Below are 17,875 nucleotides of genomic sequence, written 5' to 3'. Positions count from 1 at the left end.
CCCTCCCCCCTCCTCCCCCCTCTCCACCACTCCAACGCCCCTCCCCTCCCTCAGAAGATCTCATTTCCATAGACGTGCCCTTTTCATGATTGCATATTATAGACACGTTAAAACACACACAGATTTGGCTCAGTCACACTTAGCTCTTCAAACGCTTTAGCAGCCGCCGCCGCTCGCCCCGGGAAGGGCAAAGCATACAGCGTGAATGTCACATTTACATTCTACACTCAAACATCAGCGTGTGTGTGTGTGTGTGTGTGTGTGTGTGGCGTCATAAAAAGCAGAGGAAGCGGCCAGACCGGATGAAAACACTCTCCCTCCATCATGAGAAGAGAACGCTGGAGATATGTGGCGTTCCCCGCTAGATCTCTTATTAGCTATCTATCTTTACAGCATGCTAATCATACCTATAATTACACACACACACACACAGACACACACACACACACACACACACACACACACACACAGGCCCGTGCTGCAGATCTGAGTCATAATTAAATGTTTCACAGTACGGCGGCAGAAAAGCCTCAGAAAGCCTCGTCTAAAAGGAAACCGACCGCAGAGAAGAGCCGCAGCCCAGAAACAACAGATTCCATTTGAATGAAATCAATAAGCGTGTTGACTTGCAGTGTATTGCACTTTCTTGTCTTCTCATCTGGCCGGCTAATGTTTCTTTCATGAGCCGGCCCACTGCTGGTGACATTACAGCTACGGCGCTTCCGTGGATCAGTGGGGAATGGTAGGACGTAAAACACAATTAGTACCCGCCCATATGGCTGCTGGAGGAGGAGCAGAGGTTCCATGTGGTTCCTAGTGGTCCCTAGTGGTCCCATGTGGTCCCATGTGGTCCCTTGTGGTCCCTTGTGGTCCCTTGTGGTCCCTGCAGAGGCCCGCACCATTGTTGCCTTAAAGATCAAACTGTTGTCATAATAACGGGGCCGTTTCCACTCGTGATGCTCGACGCAGACCTGGGTTCTAAAAAGAGCAGCGGCGCTTCAAAGGAGCCGTCCGCTGTCAAATGACTCTTGGCACGTAAACTGACCGGCCTTGGCTGACGGCCTAATCAATAGCTCCTTCCCGGTGATTAATGGCTGATATTAGATAGTGGGAACATTTAATGTGAGAGGAGCGTCGCTTCCTGGTCTCGGCGGCGTTGGGCTCTATCGATCGCCGATATCCCGGCTCTCTGACCGATGGAATCTGCAGATAAGCGAGCTGCGGCGGCGAGTGTCGGACCGACGCAAAGCCGGCGAGCGCAGAGGAAATGATTTACTGTACTGTGGGCTCGTCTCCTACGCTGATAGTTCTGTACGCCCGGCCTGACAAGCGTTTTCTTGCCTGAGAAATGCAGACACCTTTTACTGAGTAGAAGCGAACAACAACAGCTTGAGGCAACAGATTTATTACAAATTGATCCATTAGATAGCACTGCTCTGCTTCGCTGTTCCTCCCTCTCCCTCTCCCTCTCTCTCTCTCTCTCTCTCTCGCTCTCTGACAGCCTTCCCCTGATGGTAGCTAGAGTGTATCAGAGTGGAAGTGCTACACTGGCAAATCTAAACCCAATCCTCCAGAACTCATTTTCTCTGCACCGGCTCCCGGAGCTGAGGTACGGAGAGAGACGAGACGTGCGTCCTCACACCCGGTCCATCAGGGGGCCTCCAGTCCATCCTGCACCTGAACCCGGGGCTCAGCCGGGGCTCAATAGGTGCCGCCTTTACCCGCAAGGGCGAGCAAGGACACACTCCGTCGCCCGCGCTTTGTGTACGCAGGGGGGGGCCAAGACGAGAGGCGGAGGTGAGAAAGGGCGCCGCAAAGCCTTCCCAGGGTCATTTCCTTACTGCTGGCTTTGCATCCCCGTCTCCATTAAAACATCACTTACAGCTCTGTGCACTGTGCAGCTCCGCACACACACAAACACACAAACACACAGCGTCTCTGCACAGTCGCTACGTCGCCTCGCAGATATTAATCACAGCTGCCGACCAGACTGCTTTATGAACACAAACTAGTAAAGGGACTACAGGCAGGATGAAGTCCAGAGGGGAGGAGAGAGAGAGAGAGAGAGAGCCCATCCAACAAATCAACCATCTCCCCCTTAAATAAATCATTCATCAACTGCATCATTTAGACTGGCTAATGAAGGCGACACACTCTTATAAACACACGGAGCTATTCTCCAGGTCCCAGGCAGCAGGCGGATACGTTTCCCCTGTCTTTTTTTGTCTAATAGTACAACACAATGGAGCTTAGCCCGGAGCAGCGGTCTATTATTAGCCGAGCAAATGAGTGAGAAGCGGTTGGCGTTGCTGTGTGTAATGGCTCCGATCCGTCAATGTAATCTTTAACTGTCGCGCATCATTCCAGAACTGTGACACGTCGCCCTTGCCGTGCGTCTGCTTACAGAGCCGCGGCGTTGATAGGTTATGTGGCTTATTTAACAAAAGGAGATCTGAACCCGGAGACGCCGCTGCTGTCAATAGAAACAATACGAGACTGAGTGAAAACGGCGCTGGGCCTTATTGTGCTCATTTCGTTTAATCGCCTCCATCTCTCATCTGCCCTGCGGAATAAAGGCCGTGTGCAGAGGAGAGGGCTGTCGGCTGCCCCATTGACTAAACGTGTGTGTGTGTGTGTGTATGTGTCCAGAAAAGGGCATCAGTTAAAGACAGAGATATTCCAGAGCCCTGTGTGTGTGTGTGTGTGTGTGTGTGTCTATATGAAGGTGTTGGGGGCAGGCGGGCAGCTGCTGGGGGAGTGTGTGTGTGTGTGTGTGTGTGTGTGTGCAGTAAAACACTGGTATGTATTGTTTGTGTTTCTGCACCACTAGCGCCATGCCGTGTCATTACATGAGGCAATCTCTTACCTAATCAGCACTGACACACACACACACACACACACACACACAGCGGCAGAGCGCTCCTTCCCCTCATCCCTCTCTCTCCCTCTCCTCCGGGGCCAGCCAGCTGATCCTACACCATTTCATTTTCCTCTTTTACCGAGATGGCAAATGGCTGACTGTTATTTTTGAACACTTCCAATTCACAGTTTGGCTCAGTAATGGACTAACTGCCTGGGCCATTATTAGGCTATCTAGTCAGAATACACCAGCCTGCCTGCCGTCTGAACTCAGGTGGGTTTTATTAACAATTGCATGAGGAATTTAACATGATTCCCTAATGATGCATCAGGAAGAGGCCATGTATCTATTTTCCAACCTTCGCTGTTGTTTCACTCTCATCTCTCCAAATATTAGCCTCTCCTCTCCTCTCCTCTCCTCTGCTCTCCTCTCCTCTGCTCTCCAGTTTGCACACACTCCATTGTACAATCACTCAGGTCCCATAAATCACATCAGACAGTGGAATGTGGTGAGTTGCAACACTTAGCGGCTTCACAGACTAAATAAAAATGAGGCATATATGGATATACCTGTTTGACTTCCTCCAGCAGCTGCCAAAGGGCTGGACGGAATACAAAAACACAACGTGTTCCATAAGTGAATACGTGAATCTGCTCCAAACAACACAATGAGGAGACACAGGCGGCATTTTTGAAGGATGAAGACAAACTGGAGAGCTGAGCCAATGAGCTCACAGGCAGAAATGGTTTGATTGCACGGAGTACGTCAAACCCCAGCAGCCAGCATGCAGCCAGACGGCTCGCGGCTGTTAACACGGATTTAACATGGATACCATTTGCCGACACCAATCTCCTCGCTGCAAATGTGCAGCTGCAGATCCGTGCCCCCGAATCAAACAGAACGGAGATGTGATGCGGCGATGCTTGGATCTCCTCTTATGAGAGGTGAAGGGAGGCTGTCAAAAGAACACAAAACACATCCAGCGTCGTGCCTCTTCTGACACGCTGGAATAAGCCGAGAGGAGGGGAGGGAGGGGGGGCGAGGGGCTGAGGGGGGCCGCACGCACACGCGCACGCTCGCTCGCCTCATTCCTGCCAACGTGCCCTGTGCGTGTCAGTCCAATATCTTAAAACAACACATGCAAGGCTCTGCTACAGCCAATTACCCGGCTCCTGGCACGGCAACTGAAAAACATCTTTGGAGAACAATAAAGAGAGCTTGGCTTGTTGTGCGTGCTGTCAGTAAGTGCTGACAGATTGTTATTTTTAATGAATATACGGCACTTGAATGGCCCATCAAGAGGTCTTTGAGCGAACATTGCTCCTTTGTTCAGAGCATTAATTTTCTATGTAACAGCCAGATATCTCGCAATGAAATTGATATCACGGGCTGGGAGAGAAAGCTAAATCGGTTTATCTGCTTGGTCTCTCACCATCCAGTGGGGAAAACAAGTCTGCATTCATTAGAACATAAATAACGACAGCACACTTTATTTATTAAATCTTGATGTTGAACGACGTTGTGTGATTAAGTATTACTTCCTGTCACGGCTCTCGCAGGCAGAGGTTCCGTTCCTTATCTACTTCTGCTGCCAATATCATTCCTCACTGCGTACGAAACCTTTTCGAGACAAACAGTCTTGAACAAAACAATAAATCAGCCTGATCACCTTGCTTTGAAACACAATAGCTTTGCTCCGAGTACAATGCCTCTTTTTAAAATACAGGCTAACCACACCAGTGACAGGCTACACTATCGTCTCTTACTGCAACACAATAACACAATGCCTCAGTATGCAGCAGAAAGCAGCACCCAGGCTACACCCAGGGATTATAATGGGGAACCATCTTTCACAACAATTCCAGCCGAAGGGAGAGAAATCGAGTGATGGCATGTAGGTGACAAACAGCGAGATGCCATTGGAGCGCCGCATGTAAACACTGAATTCCCAAGCATGTGCACTGACAAATAATCCAACAAAGCGTTGCCACGGCGCACACAAAAGGGGTTTTACTTTACATTTTCTGGCAATGCCTTCAATTTGCTCTGTGTTACTCACAGGGAGCTGCCATTACTCACACACACATTAGTCACTAAAGGGAAATAGCAGTGCTACTGTTCTCCTCTTATCATCTGTCTGCTGCTACTACAGTCACAAAGCTAGATTAGGATTGGCTGGACAGGGTGTGTCGCTTCACACACTCCTGCTCTTGGATCCCTTTCAAATTGAAACACTAGCAAATAGCCTCTGACCCCTGACCTCTACTGCCATGATGACTAAACAGCACATTTATCCACAATGAATACATTATGTGCCTACATTATGGAGAGGAAGTGGGGCCATGAAACAAGACAACGTTTTCTGTTCTAAGCTATTCTAAATAAACCTCTTGGCAGAAAATAAAAACTGAAAGCATAAACTAAAAACAGAGATGCTATTCTGTCAGGGGAACGTCGAAGTAGCAATCAACATACACACACACACACTATGTAATGGCAGACCTGTAGACTGAAACCTAACCTAGCAGATTCAGAGTGTAAGTGGTAGTTTAAGAAAACAAAAATCCCAACCACAAAGCTACCAAAACCTGAGATGTGCCATATGGACGATGTATAGAGTCTCAGTGTCAGGTCAGTACCGGGTGCAGTGACCTGACGGTGTGTGTGCAGCAGGATTTGAGGCCTTGCACGAGTCCTGACTTCACATTTAGATTCATATGCATTTTCAAAACTACTGTTCAATAATTAAACACGGTGTCCAATAGGTGATTACACAGCTATCAGTGATGTATAAATGAACTTTGAGCTTTAATTTGGTGTACTCTTCCTCATGACCCGCAGGTCTAAACAGGTGGACATGACAGTGTGGATGGTGTGTGTGTGTGAGTGAGTGTGTGTAGTGGTGCGTAAAGTATCAAACCTGTCCACAGTCCACAGTGTTTCTGCTCATTAAACACAATAGTGTGTGAAGGTGTGTGTGTCTATGCTACAACGCCCCTGCATGGTACTGGAACCTGGATTCTGCCATGTGAACATGTGTATTGTTGCCCGGAGTGGAAATAACTTGACATTTATGGAGCCAAACAAACGACTCTCACTCCCTTGATCACTCTGTCTCTACCATGGTGTGACTTATTATGATGAAGTGTACACACGTAACCTGTTCTGCAGGGCACAAGAAGGGAACAAATCATCACTAAACGCTCACAAAACCTCTCCATAAACATGCAGTCAGCAGCATCTGCACGCAGGGAGACATGGTGTGTGTGTGTGTGTGTGTGTGTGTGTGTGTGTGTGTGTGTGTGTGTGTGTGTGTGTGCGCGCGTGTGTGTGTGTGCGTGTGAATTCTGCAAGTAATCCACCTCAGCTGATCGTTTCCAAACTTGCAGTGTACATGAACTCACTCTGAACTTGTGCAAAAATACATTTCTTTCATCATAACAAACCCAGCCAAGGTTACAGTCATTGTAGTTCATGCATTCACAACCAAACAAACAGACAATAAGTGCTGAACTACACAACACAAACTGAAGAGCACAGGGGAGAAAAGTGCAATATGACAAATCTGCTGCTCAGATTTGTTGACAGTTTTTACAATGAAGATGTTTGCAAGCTAAGTGTCCACATTTTAACACAGCCAACAAGAGTGACGTTTTAACCACGCGTTGCTTTGTACAAACCAGCTCAAATCACATCTGTTAATAATCACCAAGTGTTTCATACATGACGATAATTGAGTGCAAGCCAAGCACACAAAGACAGCAAGCTAGCTCGCCAGCTAACGTGAGCTAATGACAATAGCATGATGGGCTCAGACTATTCCCTGGACTTGAGACGTAATAATGGCTTTTAATTGGGGGGTAAATGCACCGTAAACGCTATGGCAATGGCAAGTGTACTCCAAAATGACAAACGCTTCCTTCATATCACATCATGTTCATTTCGCTGCTTGTGCTTTGTGCTTACCGGTGTCAACGAGCTGTTTATTTCCAGACATTAGACGGCTCCTAGCCTGGCATTCCCAATCAGTGCTAGTCACTGACGCTAGCTGCTAACGTCCGTAGTAACCAGCAAACAAGTCTATCAGCTAACGGCTAGCTAATGCTAATGGGGCAAATTAGCCAAATAGCTAGCGAGCCAATGGTTGACGTTAACACTCTCCCGTTTACAAACTATTCCCCTCGCATTTGTCACGTCTTCCTCGCTTGCTGATGAAGGTGAAAGGCAAAGAAGAGTCTGGCCGCGGCTCACAGCACTTACCTTAGAGAGCTTGATCTACAACATCTGTGATTTGTTTGATGAGACACTGCAACAACAAACAATAGCAGCAGCAGCAGCGGCAGCAGCGGGGCAATTAGCCAACGTTAGTTAGCCAAGTGTCGCCGCTACCGTGAGGCGCTGAGCGGGCTGCAGTGTCACCCGTGGGTCTGTCACGGAGCCGAACACGTTTGATACAATACTGTCATAAATGATGGAGTTGAGGATAAAGAGGGAGTAATCGGTGCCGGGATGCTCAGACTAGTGTGTGTGAGAGGCACTCAGCATGACAGCATCCTTCTTCATCTTGGGATGAGAACAGTTGGGGGGTTCTCAAAGTTCAACCGGTAAAATATCGTCACCCACTGGCCAAACGTGGGAACATCCACCGGGCCTGAGGGAGAGAGTCTGTGGGCAGCGACAGAGCCTGAGAGCCGCCTCATGGAGCCAGAGCCGGACGGTGGAGAAGGGAAGGGAATAGAATCAATAACACACCAGAATGGAAGAGAATGGAATCAGCTGTAGATTACAACTGAACACAATAGAATACATTGTGTAATAGAACAGAATGGAACCAATGATGGAATAGAATATAAGCTCATATTTGCATGCTCTTTCATAACCTGAAACATTACAATACAACCGCAAGTCACCACCTGCTGCTGCCTGGTGATGTTTGGGGTTTTGTTGCAAGAGCTTTCACAACCTGACTGACGCAATATAATACAATACAATATCATACAATACAATATAACACAATACAATACAATGGGAAAGTTAAGAAAAAAACCTTAACACCTGACAAAGCAAAATAGAAGAGAATCACTGTTTTGTAAGTGTGGGTTGTTTCAGGTACAGTGGAATTGCATTACAAGGTTTATGACTTTCTAATTTATCTGATAAGTATCCCACATTTCTGGGCTGGTTGCTTGATAGAATGTATCTCAGGTTCATGCACTGATTTTCTGTGCATCAGTCTGGGAAGAATCTGTGAACTGCACTGCACAACTCTGACCGCTAGATGGCACAAGTCTCAAAGAAAAGACACGAAGCACTGCAGACTTGAATAAAGAGCTGTGTGTCAGATAATACTCCACACTGAAGCACCTCCATACTGATCCACCAGATTTACCTCTGACCTCACAACAAGACAGAAATATTCCTATCTTTTATGTGTAACTGCCTAATTCTGCATGTTGAACTCCGCAGCCACTCCTAGAATCAAGACTCTGTATGGTATGATATGTCGAGTCTTTATGCGAGTGATTTGTATGACATTGCCTTGGAGACAGCTAAACAAAGGGGGCAGGTTCACACAAGCCTGGCACAAAGTGAATTGGCGTGGCATGGGCCCAGCTGGCAGTCCCCTGAGGTTCTATACCGCTGGTGAATAGACCTCCATTTATCTTGGCATGCCCCAGTACAAAAAGGCCCCGTATGTCTATCCAGGCACCGATGGATTCTCTTACCCACAGGGACAAAAATGGCGTCGCTGTGCTGGGAGCTCACATTTCGACCTCTCGGATTACATCACATACCTCAGACAGAGGAGCAGCTCATCAGGAAGGGCACATTAGTGGATCAGTGGCTGTTTTAAAAGTAGATTTAATAAGTAGTTATTTAATGTTATCTGGTTTTCTGATGTAAGTATTGAATGAATATGTTTCTAGTAAACCATTTGAATAATTTAATCTGCAAACTAGTTACAAACGCCCATCAAGAGTTTCCAGGCCAAGAAGAAAGCAGCAAACACAAAGATTGTAACCTATAGTGTTTATTATCTTTCTGCCATTGCTTACAGTAACACAAGACCTTGTCAGATGCGACACATTGCACATAAAGTACTTTTACAACTGCTGGAGGCAGATAGTACTAAAGTTACAGTAGCTCTTTGCTCAAATATTCAGTGGAGGACACAGAATAGCTACAACACACAAGAATCAAAACAAAGATCTCTCACAAAGTAACACGGACACAAACAGAAGGACCAGTACTACTCCAGCTAAAGCACAGTGTGGGGCTGAAATGTGGTTTGTTAAGATGTTCTGCAGCTTTCCACAGCACAGAACGCAGACTTGGACCTGGTATCTCAGCAGATTCTTCTCCTGGCGTTGGCAGCGACCTAGCGTGTGTGGGGATTATTTATGCATGATGACGACACAAGGCCAGAGGAGGAAGACTTGTTTAGATGGGGTGCCTGAAGTTCTGGCCGGCGAAACGGGCCTTGTCACCGAGCTCCTCTTCAATCCTGGAGAGAGCAGAGGCAGGTTGGTTAAGACTGGAGCCTGAGCTGTCCGTTGAAGATTCATGCTTATACTGTACGTTTATCTCCATTTATGAGTTTACGAGTCAGTCTGGACTCACCTGAGCAGCTGGTTGTACTTGGCCAGACGCTCAGATCGGCAAGGTGCACCTGTCTTGATCTAGGGAAAGATAAGAAATATATAAAACCAAATCTGTCTCTCTACTCTCTCTATTTTAACTGTCACAGAATTAATGAACATTAAGCAGTGAAGGTTTACCTGTCCAGTGCAGAGTCCAACCACGAGGTCAGCGATGAAGGTGTCCTCAGTCTCTCCGGAGCGATGGCTGACCATCACACCCCAGCCGTTGCTCTGGGCCATTTTACAGCTATGAGACAAACAGAGGCCCTGTGAGCGCGCTGATACATAATGCATGAACCGTGGGCACACACACACACACACACACTGCTGCTTTGTGGACACTCACGCCTGCAGGGACTCTGTGACCGAGCCGATCTGGTTGACCTTGAGCAGCAGGCAGTTGCAGGCCTTTACGTCCACACCCTTGGCAATGCGCTTGGGGTTGGTGACTGTGAGGTCATCGCCCACCACCTGGATGCTGGTGCTCGCTGTGAATTTGCTCCATCCCTCCCAGTCGTCCTGGTCAAAGGGATCCTCAATGGACACCACTGTTAAGATAAGAGGGGAGATCGAAGAGTTAAGTTACAGCCTTTAACATGTCTAAGATGGTGGCAGTTCTATATTTACATCTATAGTTACATACATTCATTCTACAACTCTTATTGGCAGCAAAGATTGGACTGAGAGGATGAATATTGGGTATTGAGTGTGTGTTAAATGACCTGGGTAATCTTTCACAAAGCTCCTGTAGAGGTCAGCCAGCTTGTCAGAGGAGATGTAGCGGCTGGGGTCGTCAGGAGACTTGAAGTCCAGGTCGTACTTGCCGGCCTTGAAGAACTCAGAGGCAGCCACATCCATACCGATGACGATCTTGTCAGTGTAGCCGGCCTTGGCGATGGCATTCTTCAGCAGTTCCAGAGCTGAGGACAGACAAAAGTAACAGTGGAGCCATGTTGCTGCTATAACCCACACATCATCAGCTCTTCACCCAGCAGGCCTGTGACCCACGGGAGCTTTCACCACATCAGCACCTCAGCCTGACACTGGAGTCAGCAGCCAGCAGGCAAAGCAGTACTGAGTATTGAGTTGGGGCCTTAATTTAGAAACCATATGCCAGTGCAGGAGTGACATGATGAGAGTGCTGCTGCCCTGAGAGCTCTGGGAATGCTTCAGCCTCAGAACTGGAAAGTGAAATCTCTCCTGGGAACATTTCCTCCAGCAGCTTTGTGATTGTGCTTCCTCTCACCTTCCTTGTTCTCCAGGATGTTGGGAGCAAAGCCTCCCTCATCTCCTACGTTGGTGGCGTCCTTGCCGTATTTCTCCTTGATGACGTTCTTCAGGTTGTGGTAGACCTCTGCACCGATGCGCATGGCCTCCTTGAAGGTGCTGGCTCCTACAGGCAGGATCATGAACTCCTGCATGGCCAGCTTGTTTCCTGCGTGGGAGCCACCGTTGATGACATTGAAGGCCTGAAGGGAAGCAGAGAGAATCTGTATTCAAACAAAGACTGAACATACAGCATGGCGGGTCTCTGTGGGGTCAGAGATGTTTGTTTCCCAGGGTCATGTGTGTTCAGGCACTTACAGGCACAGGGAGGATGACCTCAGGGTTGCCAGCCAGGTCAGCGATGTGGCGGTAGAGGGGCACGCCCTTCTCTGCTGCTCCAGCCTTGCACACAGCCAGGGAGACGCCCAGGATGGCGTTAGCACCAAACTTAGCTGGAGGGGCAATCAGACACATTTCAACACAATAACACAACTGGAGTCATAACATGCTATAGGCTCAACCTTCTTCATGTGAGACATTTTTCAGCCTGTAAAGCTCATGAAGGACACTGCCAGATTGAATACTAATGGCAGAGTGAGGGCAGAAGCTCCATGACATCACTTATAGAGTCAGAAGTCTCTGTGTGGTATCAGGTCTCAGTATGTGTATCAGATGTCGGCCCTCCTCCCCTCCATCCCTTAAATATCATTAACAACTGTGACATCACTCATAAGTCCATTCATGTCTCCCCTCTCCCTCTACTATGTGTTTATATATAGGGAGGACAGGATGTGATGTCATGTCATGTAACTAATGTCAGTTCCCATGCTTTTTGCCCCTTCAGTCTCATGTGGTCGTGTTTCTGATCAAACTGAACTCTTACACTTGTTCTCTGTTCCATCCATGTCCAGCATCAGCTTGTCGATCTTCTCCTGCTCCAGCACGTTGACGTTCTGGATCAGACACCACAAACACGGCAGGTTTGACACAACATCACTGTGGTAGTAGGAAATGTAGCTTTGTGTCTCTGTGGTTAGTTCAGAACTCCACACACACACTCCAGTGAGGTTAAGGTGAGTGTTAACATTACATCAGTCAACTTATCATGTAGCTCACACATGCCTGCTTCTTTTACACAACAACTGAGAAGGCCGATACTCACAAAAAGTCAAAACCCATCAGTTGGGACAAATCAATGGGTTCTCAGATTGATCGTCTCTTTCAGATACACAGTGTGTGAGTTGTATTGAACTCTTCACTGAGAGAAATGAAGTGCACACATTATATGAGTTAAACAATGAGCAGTCCTACCTTGCTAACCAGTGCAGGTGCAATTGATTTATTGATATGATCAACGGCTTTTGAGACACCTGCAAGGGGACAAGCAGAGCAGAACTGAGCGAGAGAGAGAGAGAGGGAGGGCGTGCAGAGCGGGCCTGGCAGAGGAGCACAGAGCTACCCAGACCACATTACAGGGAGGAAAGATGAAGATCTAAAGAGGTGAAATGACACCGTGTGATGTAAATCTGTGATCATCTGTTAGTGCCTGTTAAGGGTTAATGCCACTCCTCATGCTGCCACACACAGCATCAAGCATCTTTTACCTGATTACACAAGGCAGGGGCCAAGAACTCATTTATATATTTAACTGCTCTTTTGACTCCTGACAGAAGGAAGAGAGATGAAGGAATCAGAGATGAAGGAGGAAGAGGAGAGGACAGGAAAAAGTACAGTACAGAATGGACAGAATGGTACAGAAAGGAAGTGAGCCTTAAAGAAAGAAGAGTAGTTATGTTGAAGGTGACAGAATAGAAGTATGGACAGTTCAGAGGGGGATCTGAGTGAACACAGCTCTTACCTTTGCCCATGTAGCGTGTTTTGTCATTGTCACGGAGCTCCAGAGCCTCATAGATGCCTGTGGAAGCTCCGCTGGGCACTGCAGCTCTGAACAGACCTGAGAGACACACAGGTCAGAGAATAAGATCAGACTCTAGAGGAGACAGCAGTGATGTAACCGGGCCAGAGAGGCTGCAGACTGAGCATGTGTAGGAGGCCAGGCCACGCCCCCCAACAAATACAGGATGCCATTTTGGATTCACCCGTGTGAGGAGAATTTGGGGACGTGCGAAATCTATTCAGTCGGCCTGCTGGAGTGGCAGCGATGGCGTGAGCCTGAGAGGATTTAAGGCTTAGAGAAGAAGACGCAGCCTTTATCTGGACTCTGAGTTCAGCCTCAACAAATCATGAATCAAGACATCATCTGTCAGCAGCTGGGGGAGAGTGCCGTCACTCACTCGGGCTGTAGGGCTGTTACCTAATGTTTGCTTTGATAACGATTTGTCTGGATGAAACCGATAAACAAATAGGAACTGAGACGGCTTTACCTTTCTGAATTCACAGAGCTTCCAGAGAATTCACTGTAGGATGATTGAGTAAAGGGAGTGATGTATGTAAGCTGGTTATGTAACACGGACACACACTCAGTATGAGAGGCACGATCTGTGTGCGGCACTCTGCCTTTGGTTTACACTCAGTCAGTGATGCCAGAGCAGGCTGGGCTGACTGAACATGGCTGGAATCCTCTTCAGAACAAGAAATGGACTAAAGCTGCTCTAAACAGTGAACTGATTGCAGGTACGTCGATTTCCAGGCGATGAATTTGAGGCCTTGCTGTCAGGTCAACATGGTTTCCGTCTCTCCCCGCTCACTTCCATGTCAGTGCTCATTCAGGTTGCTTCATTAAGTCGGCACATTAAGCTGGGTTGAGTTATTTCTTTGTTTTAGCTCCCAGAGCCGAACAAAACAGGAAATCTGGGCTCCAGCCAACCTCCAACCTCCAAACCCTCACAGTCACAGTCGGGCCATTAGCTGATGGAACAAACCGATCTGAACAATAGACATATGCATCAAAGAGTGAAGGCTCTGATGCTTTACAGTCTCTCTCTACAGTCAGTGTGAGTGTGTGTGACGTCTGTGCTCTCTGACAGGAAGCATTACAGTCACAGAGAGACGCAACACTCCTTTGATATGACAGGTCCAGTCTTCACATATTCATCATCTTGATCTCATCCAACCCGTCTGCAGCTCACACCACTCACTACACTTACTGCACTCTATAGTCCTGTTATGTGTCTGTGCTGTCATTAAGGTAAGAATCAGAGTAAGATGAAGACATGAGCACGACTCCTCACTCCTCACAGGCTCACCCGTTAATCGCAGTATGGATACTTCAGTTTGTGCTGAGTTCAGTCACATCCTAGTGTATACATGACAGTTAAACACAGCCGTTCTGTACCTTTCTTGGTGTAGAGGTCGACCTCCACTGTGGGGTTGCCACGGGAGTCGAAAATCTCACGAGCGTGAATCTTCAGGATAGACATGGTTCTGGATCTGCGGGAGAGAAAGAAGACGGGTCAGACATCTGGATGGAGCGAGACAGGACAAGCGTCTACTGTTCAATGAAGAAACTAAAATGAATAAACCTTAAAGCCACAACAGTGAGTCAGCAAAAACTTGGAAGAAAATGAAATCTGATTCAGAGCTGGAGCAAGGAAGGCTGTGATGGATGCTCCTGATGAACGCCCTGTGTTCCCTCACTGCCTGATCCCAGCTGATGTGTCCTGGTCACAGCCCTCTATAGTCTCCAGTCACAGAGGGGCGTGGCTTATGCAACAAAAAAAAAAGTCACTGCAGGTCACTTTTAGTTGACTTACTCTATCACATTGCAGCAGCAAAGCAAAGTGGTTGCAAAACTGAGAGCTGAGAGCTGAGAGCACTCTTGCTAAACAGTTAAGCAACAAGTCGTGATAACAATGCCACACGTCACAATAGTGAAGTGACTTGGCACAATACAGGCCGGGCTCACTATCGCCTCACAGATACGGGTCAGACCTGAGGACTGGTCTAATCTCACCCAGCCACATTATCCATCTAAATTCCAGACAGTTCAAGGTTTTAGGCCGGGCTGTTGGCCAACATGTCTGCAGCACTATTGATTGATCTAACTCTCCCTCCAGCCGTGCACTAACTTGCTCATCTACCCACTTTGGATGCATGAGTGAGCCGGAGTGCAGAGGCTACAGGGAACCAATGGAAAATCCTCTGCTCTTAAAAGTCTGGGTGGAAAGTCGCCGCTGGCTACGAGGGAAAAGGACAAAAACGCCCGATCGTCCAGAGACCGGATTCTTTACCATGTTTACCCTTCAGTACAGCACAGGTGGGGCTTCACTGTATTTATATAAATAATGGTAGGAGAAACAGCAACATCAGCCTACAGCCACTTCTGTCTCATAAATGTCACACACTCATAGCACTAGAGTATATTTGTTTCTGTCCCGTTCGATTAAGTTGTGGCAGAACAAAATGTCTCCCACAGATAAATGAATAATTAAGGGATGAAATTTGAGACGCTGGCATGGCTGCCAGGCTTCAACCTGGGTTGGACTGAACAGAGGCCCTGCTGCAGAGTAGGGCTGTGGTTATACTAACAAGATCAGTAGCCAAACACAGAACAGAACTCAGAACACAGGAAAACTGTCAAAACGTTCAGAAATACTAAAGTAATTACAAATTTAAGCGACACCACAACGTTACACCGACCAAAGCCTTTCACAGTATCGATCATGATATTAATGTTACATCAGCGTACACACACACACTCTACTCCACTGTGCAGTTCATGATATTTTTTTAGACAGCAACAAGTTATAAGACTGAGTTTGAAAAAAAGTGCTTTTGCTTCCTGAAACGGTGCAGAATCCATAAATAATAAAGCAAATAACAACAACACTGAAACAAATGCAACAATTTGAAACATACAAGGGTTGATTGATAAGTTATGAGCCTGAAATAAGATGTCTAAGGGTCTGAGAGTCACACAAGACATTGATTATGTAATGTTGGCTGCGATCCATTATTGAGGTCTGGCCTATTGTGACCGAGCCCATCGCCACGCAGATAAAAAGATTTGCTGAAAATCTTATCAAACATGACAAATCTTTTTACTGGAACATATCTTAGCACAGATTTTGACAGCTGTGTGTGAGACTTTGAACAGCCAGGAAAATGACACGGATACAATCAATCCCTCCACCATCAGTGGCAGACAGACGTGTGTTGTGTTGAAAGTAGATTGCGTTGAAAAATAAATCCCTGCAACGTTTAAGCTTTGGATCGTTGTGTACAGGGCTCAAGACTTGTCAATCAGCCATACAGTAATTTTCCGACGGACACACCCCCTCATGTCTGCTGCAAGCAACTGGTTGCAGCATCATCCCACTAGCAGACACAGCGTGAGCGGCCTAGGTCTCAGTCTGCAGCCATTCTAACGCTCATCCCTTCACAAATGGAGCAAAGAAACTATTTTCTAGCGGGACTTGCAACTTGACGCCCGTTTCCTACACACACTGCAGCTCTAAATGGAGACGCATCTCGCCAGCTGACGGTCTGGTTTAAAAATAGACGCTATGAGCAGCTCCATCTTACGAGCTACAAAAGCAACACAGCACGAATGGAGCCACATCCGTTATATTGGAATTTAACAAAAACAACAACAACAAAATGATCAGGTCAAGGTCGAGAGTTTGAGGCGAGACTAGAGGATGGAGAACACCATGTACCAATTCACAAATGATGCGAGGTAGTTTATATTCGTATATATAGTCTAAGAATTGCCTTTTTAAGTCGTATTACTCGTTGTTGTAGGCAGTAACGGCAGAAAACACGCGTGAAAGGAGACATTAGCGTAATTACCTTTAGCCTAACTGTGTGCAAGGACGGCGCACTGTGTCTCGAGCGGCGGCAGGCAGGGAAGGCGCTCGTGACGCACCGGGCTCGTTGATAAGCGGACGGAGTCAGGAAGCGGAAAGAGCCGAAGCTGCTACTCGCCACGCCATTGGCTGAGACGCGAGTCACGACGCAGCGCGAGCGCGAGGCACATGCGTGCACAACCTGACAGTTTCACACGGCGATGCGGGTTTTTGCTTTCATGGTTTTCAGCGTCGCCGTATAATGAACGTACATAACGGAGAGGAGCTAGGTGGTGTGTTGGCGAAATGAGTTATGGGAGATGTAGTTTTCAGTGTCCGTTAGGAAAAGCGCCGTCTGCTGCTGTGTATTGACGCAGAGGGAGTACGTGCAGCGCGGCAGGCAGAGATTCTGATGCAGTGGTCTGTTAGTGGTCACATGTCACCCTGCGGTCACGTTTATTCTGCTCATTCCTTCCTTTCATTCTTCCAAGCACGTATGCGCTGGTACCGGATACCGGATGGCATCTTTCAGAGCTGAATGTGCAATATCGACATGACCGTGTGGAACTGAGCTAAACTCCCAGATGCGTTTCATAAGTCAGTAAATGTAAAATGCTGATGAACAATGATGTTGAAAATAAATCACAACAAACACAGGTAGCATGAACTATAATGTTTCATTTATCAGTAACATTATACCCAGGCTTACCTACTGTAGCTGTAATTCAGCCCTTTTAGTGTAAATTGTATGAGCATCTTGAAACAATGATAGCTGTCAGGATGAATAAACTTTCCTTTTGTCTCGTTTTACCAAATTTTAATTACTGCTTCTTGAACTCATCACTGAAAACACATAGGACCAATGGAAAACAATCTGCAGTACTTTTACTTGGTCTTTGGTCTTACTTTTTTAAATTCAGTAACAGATAGAAGTGTGCATGTATGGGTGCTTCTTACATCCGTACATATACAGTATATATCTGATCCCAGAACATGTACATGTATTTGTATTTGCAGATACCACAAATTCCATAAAGTGTCCTTTTTCTTTTGTAAGCAGTTATAAAATGTGAAATGCTTGTGTTTGCGTGGCTGTGAGCACTTCAGGCCGAGTGTGTGTGTCTATTCAGAAGAGACCTTTTTGGAATCCTGAGTCACATCCTGGCTGCGTGAGCGACCTGTGGGTTTTCCTCACACGTTTGTCGGATTCCACGCGGCTGCGCAGTGCGTGCAGCATCCACGCAGAGGGGAGCTGGTGAAGCTTGGCGCAGTGACCTTCAGGCTGCAGCTCTCACCGGGTCCAACTGCGCCATCTGCTGACCAAATGATATAACAGCAACACGGCACAGCAGCAGGTGTCT

General features: G+C 47.2%; 2 protein-coding genes across 3 annotated transcripts in view; both read right to left on the bottom strand.

Moving 5' to 3' along the window:
• The window catches only part of rerea (arginine-glutamic acid dipeptide (RE) repeats a), a gene marked incomplete at its 3' end in the record, with an annotated part of 59,436 nt that extends 51,996 nt beyond the window's left edge, over positions 1-7,440 (bottom strand). Inside the window, exon 1 of the mRNA XM_076171233.1 lies at positions 7,121-7,440. The remainder of the gene's footprint in view (positions 1-7,120) is intronic.
• A 1,442-nt stretch (positions 7,441-8,882) lies between these two features.
• eno1a (enolase 1a, (alpha)) lies at positions 8,883-16,622 on the bottom strand. Of its 2 annotated transcripts, none has more exons than XM_076171222.1 (12): positions 16,519-16,622; positions 14,063-14,157; positions 12,626-12,721; positions 12,079-12,137; positions 11,651-11,720; positions 11,086-11,219; positions 10,748-10,970; positions 10,224-10,421; positions 9,848-10,049; positions 9,640-9,748; positions 9,482-9,540; positions 8,883-9,365 (listed from the first exon to the last, which is right to left on the bottom strand). In XM_076171222.1, the coding sequence occupies exons 2-12, from the start codon at positions 14,145-14,147 to the stop codon at positions 9,302-9,304; spliced, it is 1,299 nt and encodes a 432-aa protein (XP_076027337.1). In that variant the 5' UTR covers positions 14,148-14,157; positions 16,519-16,622; the 3' UTR covers positions 8,883-9,301. The 2 variants fall into 2 exon arrangements, with proteins under 2 accessions (XP_076027337.1, XP_076027338.1); XM_076171223.1 differs by lacking the exon at positions 16,519-16,622 and adding an exon at positions 14,250-14,387.
• Positions 16,623-17,875: the final 1,253 nt, after the last annotated feature.

This window comes from Genypterus blacodes, unplaced genomic scaffold (genome assembly GCF_046128005.1).
Source record: "Genypterus blacodes isolate CSIRO-AG114 ecotype Tasmania unplaced genomic scaffold, CSIRO-AGI_Gbla_v1 ptg000241l_1, whole genome shotgun sequence".
In the NCBI taxonomy this organism is placed as follows: domain Eukaryota; kingdom Metazoa; phylum Chordata; class Actinopteri; order Ophidiiformes; family Ophidiidae; genus Genypterus; species Genypterus blacodes.
Note: the sequence above shows the minus strand (reverse complement) of the source record. Positions and strands in the feature narration are given on the sequence as shown.

What these genes read in the sequence shown, in the direction of transcription:
- eno1a (XM_076171222.1), bottom strand. Translation starts at nt 14,147, where the DNA reads ATGTCTATCCTGAAGATTCACGCTCGTGAGATTTTCGACTCCCGTGGC. An exon ending in CATCCTGGAGAACAAGGAAG is followed by an intron (nt 10,422 to 10,747) that starts GTGAGAGGAAGC and finishes GTCTGTCCTCAG; the next exon opens with CTCTGGAACTGCTGAAGAAT. An exon ending in AAGTACAACCAGCTGCTCAG is followed by an intron (nt 9,366 to 9,481) that starts GTGAGTCCAGAC and finishes TGCTCTCTCCAG; the next exon opens with GATTGAAGAGGAGCTCGGTG.